At 38.6% G+C, this 7,632-nt stretch overlaps 1 protein-coding gene across 3 annotated transcripts in view; it reads right to left on the bottom strand.

Moving 5' to 3' along the window:
• Positions 1–531: 531 nt before the first annotated feature.
• The window catches only part of CDH18 (cadherin 18), a 185,723-nt gene continuing 178,622 nt past the window's right edge, over positions 532–7,632 (bottom strand). For 2 of the 3 annotated variants that reach the window (XM_026081353.1, XM_026081354.1), the window contains exons 10-11: positions 2,569–2,820; positions 532–1,022 (exon numbers count right to left, since the gene is read on the bottom strand). In XM_026081353.1, coding sequence (XP_025937138.1) covers positions 532–1,022; positions 2,569–2,820 — 743 coding nt within the window. Of the gene's footprint in view, positions 1,035–2,568; positions 2,821–7,632 lie in introns of all 3 variants that reach the window. The other variant, XM_026081352.1, reaches the window with a different exon arrangement.

Below are 7,632 nucleotides of genomic sequence, written 5' to 3'. Positions count from 1 at the left end.
TTATTTGAGAGGACATTTGTAATATATCCCTTCTGTAAAGGAACAGACTGCTAGGACTTCTCACACTGGTAGTAAACCCCATTGGCTACCATATATTGGGATCAAACAAGGCCTAGAGAACAGCTAGAAATGCAATGTCACAACCATCTGCAATAGATTCACTCTTCCATGAGCTACCTTCCTAAACAGGCATGACCATAGACTTACTGTAGTAGCTCTGAGATGTTAAGCATATTGCRATGAAGATGTCATTGCTTGGCTTACTTTAGGTATTGTTACGGATACGGTACCACGGACTTTATTGAGCAATTAAAAAATATACACAAGGGACAATAGCTTATTTTTTCTGTATTTTTCAAAATTTTACTTTCTTGCAATTGAAGAACCCAGTTTCAAATATGAAAAGGGCACTTGTTTCTACAGTAATTGTGTACAACTTGCTCAGTTCCAAGTACTGTATTCATTTATTGTTACTGGTGCTGTTCTTACATCTCCTGTTGCTCAGGAACTTCTCTGTTCTTGGAATTACAACTAAGTTGTTCTTTCTGATTCTATTTCCCCATAGAGTTCAGCTAGCTTCTTAAACTCAGGCCCCCAGTCTCCAAGGTAATTATAATCCTGGTCAGAGTGTGTTGTGGCTGAATCCAGAGAGCTGATAGAGCCAGTTTCTGACCTATGACCCTCATAGGCATATGTCTGTAGGGAGTCATATGGAGGCACGCTGGGGTCCAGATCAGCCTCTGCCAGTCTTTGTTTAATGAATTCCTGAACATCTATACTGTCAAGGCTTGAAGAGGGCTGATGCCTGGGCACGGGCTTCACTTCAGGACGAATATCCCTCCGATATTTTAGCTCCTCAGCAGCTGATGGATTTCGCAGTGCTGTGATGTCAAATGCTTCAGTGTCTTCTTCTCCACCACCCTCATCATCATACGTGACAACATTTTCCCGGACATCTTCTTCTGAAATGATCAAGGGTTCCTTCTTGCTACGTCTTAGGGTGATGAAAAGGACCACAATTGCTAAAGAGAAAACTGCAGATATTAGATTAGGTTTAAAGTTTATGTTTGAAGTAAGCAGATATATGCTACAGAAATAACAGATACCAAATCACGAATACAGAGGTGTAATGCTTTTATGCTAATATTGATATTCTGACATTATTATGCTGGCCTTGAACTATAGTATCATTAAGTTAGGAATATGTCTGTAATAACAGGTCCCCAAAGTTTTCAAATTTTGAAAGAGCATAGTTATAGCTCTAAGTGAGCAAAGCCTTTGTTGTGTAATTTGTTATATGAAGACAGATTACTGTATGCCTGGAAAGCACCCTTGAAATCTATACTGGCACATTTTGAGACAGTATCCTGCTGAAGTGCAACATGTAGAGGCCACACAATTAAGCAGAAAATTAAGAATGCTACAGTGAAACTACAAATTTCCAGTACAGCCTGGTCTTCCCAAGGGTCAATAAAAAGCACTTTTTCTTGTGTATGCTTGCTTTGTAGGAACTGCTGAGGTTTCTTGAGCCAATAATGAAATCCACAGAAGAACCTCATAAAGGACATAAAAGGGGATAACATACTCTCAGTTAAATGAGAAGTGAGTACCTAAGGCTGAGATTTTTCAGAAACATTGTTAAGAGCTTTCAATGGTTTATTAAAATCAATATTCACTGTGTATTTGCAAGGTTCATTTTTTCCCTTATGAATGTGCGATACTGTATGATAAAAGATAAATTATAAACTAAATGCATTACTGTACATTTTAAAAAGCCTTGTAAAAAACACTAATTCAGAAGTAACCTGTGATATAAGTAGTCTTTAGAAAACATAAAGACTTCAGAAAAAAAATTCAAAATCCCCTAGTATGTGGGTCACAGTGCAAATCCATTATTTCTTGCCACCTCCATTAGAATGCAGAAAGGCACATGAATAGTACAGGGATATATTGCAGCAAGTTGTGCCTCTGTCAGAAAGAATATTAACTAATAGGTAACATTCAAATTGGCCTGGGCAAAAGAAAAAAAAAATCAAGAGAAAATGCAGTTCCAAGGACATTTATCTAATGGAGTCATCTTATTGTCTCATATGTCCCTTGCCCCTGGGGATTCTGTTGTGCATTGCTATCAGCTCATCCCACAAAGGTAATTAAGAAATGGTTTTTGTATGGTGCTAATGGTGCTTCTTACAGTGTAATGTATTTCCAAAAGCTTTCCTCATCTCCTTCCTATAATTTTTCAGACTGTTCCAGACACAGAATTTGAGTCAATGGTTTTTTGAAATCTTTCCAAATTACAGAAGAAAGATCTGCAGTGCTAATTACTTGATAACCTCTGAAAAATTATTTCTGGTGGATCCCAGATACCCATGAATCTACTTTAAAGGAATTTTTTCCTATTAATTTTAGCTCAACCTTTTCCCTCCTAATCACAGCTATGTGTGTCTAATTACCTTCTACTACCAGGCAGCCTCTAGTGCAAAAACATATCATATTATAAATTTCTGCCCTGTCACATTCAGAGAGCTAGAGGAAGGATAGCAGTTCTTAACACTGAAAATAGCTTACCAAAAAGAATGACAACACAGAGCAGGATTGCAATTATAGCTCCTGTGCTCAAGCCAGCAGAGGAGAGGAAAGCTTCAGCATGGCAAGTCCTCACGCGTCCATCTCTTTCACATGCGCAAACCCTAATGGTGAGAGTGCTGCTGCTGCTGAGAGGGGGCGTTCCACTGTCAGAAATCAAAACTGGGAGGTAATAGACATCTTGAGTGGTTCGACTGTATCTCCTTCGTCTTGTCAGGATACTGGCTGTGTTATCTACAATATCAAAACCACAATATCATTGTCATAAAGGAAAAGTGTTACTGACCGTTTCTTTCCCATGCAATAGAAGCATCAGGCATCTTCAACTGGACAGTCCCAATCTGTGAAAATGTACAATCTAGAATTAAAAGTTGGCAGAAAGCATTTGTGGCCAATGGAGGAAAACAGGGAAGTAGGGGAGAGTAGCTAGCATTATGTAAATAAGATCATTTAAGCTCATGTGTCTGTCTTAAGAGTCCAAATGAACTTTGATAAACATTCTGGACCCAGTTTGCAAACGTTTTATTCCATGTTGGCAGTGTATGGACACCTGTAAATGGGAATATATGGAATTCCTCCGCAACATAAACTCTTTTCTATTCTCAGAATAATGTTAAAATGTCTTTAGTAAAAGTCAGAGTAAGACTTTCATATTTCACTGCTTGTGATAGGTTTTGTAACTCAAGTGATCCTTCAGAGAATATCTGAAAGAACAGACAGTGGCCAAAAACTCATGCTGTGGGAAGGTCAGGATGAAGAAGGAGTTGAAGGGAAAGAGAGTAGATATTAGAGGTTCTAAACTGGTGAAGGTTATAGAAAAGCAGAGTGAGGGGAAAGAAAGTGATGTAAAATTTTGTCACCTTTATGTCACCTACAGGTCCATCTGGCATATATTACAGTCAATGAGAATACTAATGTTTAATTCACRCACAGTGCCAGAGCACAATTAGGGGCACTAATTTAAGACCAAGGCTGCACAACTATAAAAAAAGAAGCTGCCACTCATGCTCCTTCAACTCCAAGAAGCTAAGGGACATAAAGAGAGTTCAGGGGAAGAAATGCTACAATAATAAATAGATATATTGTATTGTTGTATGCATAACACTTCAGTTCAGTTTGTTTCCACCACTATAAAAGTACTGGCACTTGTACAAGAGTCCTCAGATAACCCAAACAAAACTAGAGCCAGTGAGAAATTAGAGACAGGAGGAGTTGCTCAAAGAGGGCAATTGGGACCGGGAAATGGGAAGAGAGTTACTGGAAAAAAAGAGCTTTCCTCTCCTACTACTTGCACATGCATAACAATCATATAGATTCCAAACTGCAGGGTTGTTGGTTTCAAATTTTTTAACAAACAATGCAGGGGTGATAGATGCAAAAATACAGTATGCCTACTGGGTTCTTCTTCCCATTATATATGGAATAGAAAACTTTTCCATTTTATTTACAACTATAGCTACAGTATTAAATGCATTTCTCATAATCTAGGAAAAAATGAAGAYTGCAGAGCTATTTACGCCCTATCTTCTGTCAAGCTCTGTGGCAGATTTTAAAGCATTTGTTTTAACTCATTTCACTCTACATTTTGCTTTTGCCTATCACTTGATAGCAGTACTGGGAAAAGCTGGTATCATAGCCCCATCAGCATCATACCATAACACAATACATTTGGTAACAGGTTTCACATGAGAGATTCATATGAGGTGGGAAGTATTACTCTTGCCAAGGTCACAAAGGAACCATGTGGCTGAGCCAAGAAATGAGCATCAGGTTCCACTGCATTCATTTGTTAGACTTTCTTCTGTACCCTCCTTACTTACCTTCTTGGAAAGCTCCAGTATGGTGAGTTGGTTAGGAACTCAATAAGTTTTGTTCTTTTCATTTCCAGCGGGTGCAAAATATGATTTTGTTCTGCAATTGGCTCCTGAAGTCCCCTTCTAGCTGTCTATGTCAAGGTATATTTTTGAGAACTCAAACCTGAACTTCATGATAGCTTCCTCTTTAGAGGCATGACACCAGCCACTTAAAATGACGTTTGTATTCATTCATTCTATTTACAGAGCCTTACTAAAACCAAAATGACAGGAATAGATAATTGTTCTATCTGAAACAATCTGACAAAGAACAACATTGTCACATTGTGGAAATGATATTTGCATAGAGGTTATAAAATACTTTTGGTAGAACACACTCTTTTCCTTGCCAAGTTGCCAGATACTGTACGCACTGCCCCCCCGCCCCCCCACCCCCAAAATACAAGTGTGTTTTCAATAATCCACAAAAGAAGCCCAGAACAGATGTGATGATAAGATATATAGTAAATCCGTGTTTTCATYTGACACAGGGTTGTGGAAATGATTCCACAATCTGAAGTATATCAAATGCAAGAAATATTACTTTCATTCCTATAAAAATTTTGTTAAGCCTCAGCTCTTCTACATATTGCTAAATCTGGGCCTGTGAAACCTTATGAAAATATATTGTGGTGTTCTCAACAATGCTGAGATCTTATTGTTAAGAAATAAATGATTTCCACATTATTCTGCAATCAATTATGTAGCAAAGTGTTTTGTGTTATAATTGTGTCACCTGACTGAAAAAAATAAAGCTGGCTATCACTGAAATTCAGACTACATTTCCTGTATAAAGAAAATTCATGCCTATAGCAGCATAAGCAGTGACCTTAAGTCCATAATTATAAACTGTGCTCACCCATGGCACTTCCTAGGCTCTGCCAGTTTAATTCTAAAATATATGGAAGATTCACAAGTCTGATTTGACAAGATTTGGACCAGCTTATTCTTTGAGACATTCATGTCCTTCTACTTTTAAGTAAATGCAGTATATGAACAGTCTCAGTGGTTTATTTTAAATTACTCATAAATCAAGGAGAAAATCTTAGGGAACACAGATTACAAGCAGGTAGATTGCCTATATGATTTTTTAATTTTTCAACATGTGTTCATTTAATCAGAAGTTAAAATAAGCAGCTGTTTTATCTTTCTGCTACTTTATGTTGCAAAAAATGCTTTGCCCTTTTTTTCCCCCCAAACCCTGCCCATTTGCCACTCCCCACTTTTTATGTCAGACTATCAGGTCCTAACTTCCCTAATATTGCTGGAGGACATGCATAACATCTTCAGTGGTTCACAAAGGGAAACCAACAGAGAGTACAAAATGAGCGTCAGTTGGTCTGTCTGTCAGCTGCCAAAGCACTGGCAGACTGAGCTTTAGATACAGCCAAAGAGCAGAAATAAACCAACATCTCTATGATTAGCATGCAATTTCAAAGGAATACACTATTTTACATAAAAATAAGTTAATGATATACATATACAAGGTGATGACTGCTGCTCCTGCCTTTCTGTGTTCAGAAAAAATCTTCATCATTACCTCTGCCATATGCATGAACAATTCCGCTGACTTTCTAGTTGTTCAGCATCCAATTTATAATTGGTTCCCTTCCTTGAAGTGCAACTCATTACAGCGTATTAACAGAGCTCATCTCTACCATTTTCTTTTTATCTCCTGCACTTGCAGGCTGTTAAACAAGACAAGACTGGAGAGTGAGTTTGAACACTGGACCACTGCTAAATGTCAGCACCCTCCCTGGTATGCCTTTGGGCCAGCTGGAACTCTCTCAGATAATATCCAACCACAGTCTGAGTAGGAACATACACCAAGGACTCTTTCCAAAATGCAGTATGGACAGTAGTGCACCAGCTTTGTCTCCATCCCCTTTAAATAGTGCTCCAACACTATTCCAACAGCCTGTGGGCCTTAAGCATCCCTAACTGCCCTTGTGCCGCACTCCCTGCAGCACATAGCCTCCATTTCATGCCATGGTAACACTGCTCTGCTGGGCTGCACTACAGCTTTTGCATTATTTCATAAACTTGGAATAGAAAAAAAAACATAATAATGATATCTGAGCTCCACTGGGTACCACATAGAGCCCAGAGGAGACAAAAGGCCAAGTGCTGTGTAGTGTACGCGGAGTCAGTCTGTGTTACTAGGCCTCAGTGCTGAGAACAGTCCCAGTCCTGATTTTCTTTGTGGGTTGTTGCTCTTGTTTTTGTTTTTTCCTCAGCACTTATACTGACACAAAAAAAAACAGGGTCTAACTATTACCAGTCACCCAGAAATCCCACTGAGGTCATTAGAGAAGTGTAACACTCCCATATGCACTTTTTAGGCTGTGCATGTATCAACAGGAAGAGAAAGCAATTTCAAAGATGCACAGTCCTAAGGAGAATTATATTTCATGTTATAGCTAAAATGAGAAGATGACAATCACACAACAAAGTTATCTAGAAATTATACATTAAAAAATTAAGGATATGTTCAAGGACTCAGCTTGAAATGTAATTTCCTGTTGGTAACAAGTGATACCATATCCATGAGCTAAGCATTAATATTAATATCTGTAATGTCTCTCATCCCAAAAGAAAAAATCCTCAGATCTTATACAGCTAACTCCAAAAGGTGATAGCAAGTTCTATTACCGATAATAATAGTCCTTTATATCTGCTTAATATGTTTTGTTATTTCTGTTGTTACATTTTCTATAAGCTCCAAACATTTCAGTTCAGCTACCTTGTCTGCATAAGTAAGAAAATCCCATAAAATTCAGTTCACATGAATCTTCCTGGGCATATATCCAAGGAAGACCCAGCATTCAAACCTGAGCAGAAAAGCATAGCCTCCTCCATTCCTCCCCTGACATAAATCTAACACAGAGTGAGTGATCCAGTATCACTATACAGCTACAGAAGCAGGGATGAAAATGTAGGCTGAAAAGAAAAACATCATAGACCTAATACACCGAAGAAAAACCGAACAAGAAAGGTTTAAGGGTCTTTGCCAACAGGTTGGCCAACCTGGTAAGGAGGGCTTTAAACTAGGAAAGATGGGGGAAGGGGAGAATTATAGTGACAGGGTAGCTGGCAAAAGACTGCTCAAGTCAGGATGCCTCCAACAGGTGAATGCAGCCAGGGAAGTGCGCATGGGATGTGGCTATGGAGGATCCTCTTGTATCCCTCCTGG

This window comes from Apteryx rowi, unplaced genomic scaffold (assembly GCF_003343035.1).
Source record: "Apteryx rowi isolate R43461 unplaced genomic scaffold, aptRow1 scaffold_545, whole genome shotgun sequence".
In the NCBI taxonomy this organism is placed as follows: domain Eukaryota; kingdom Metazoa; phylum Chordata; class Aves; order Apterygiformes; family Apterygidae; genus Apteryx; species Apteryx rowi.
This window is presented reverse-complemented; position numbering and strand designations above follow the sequence as displayed.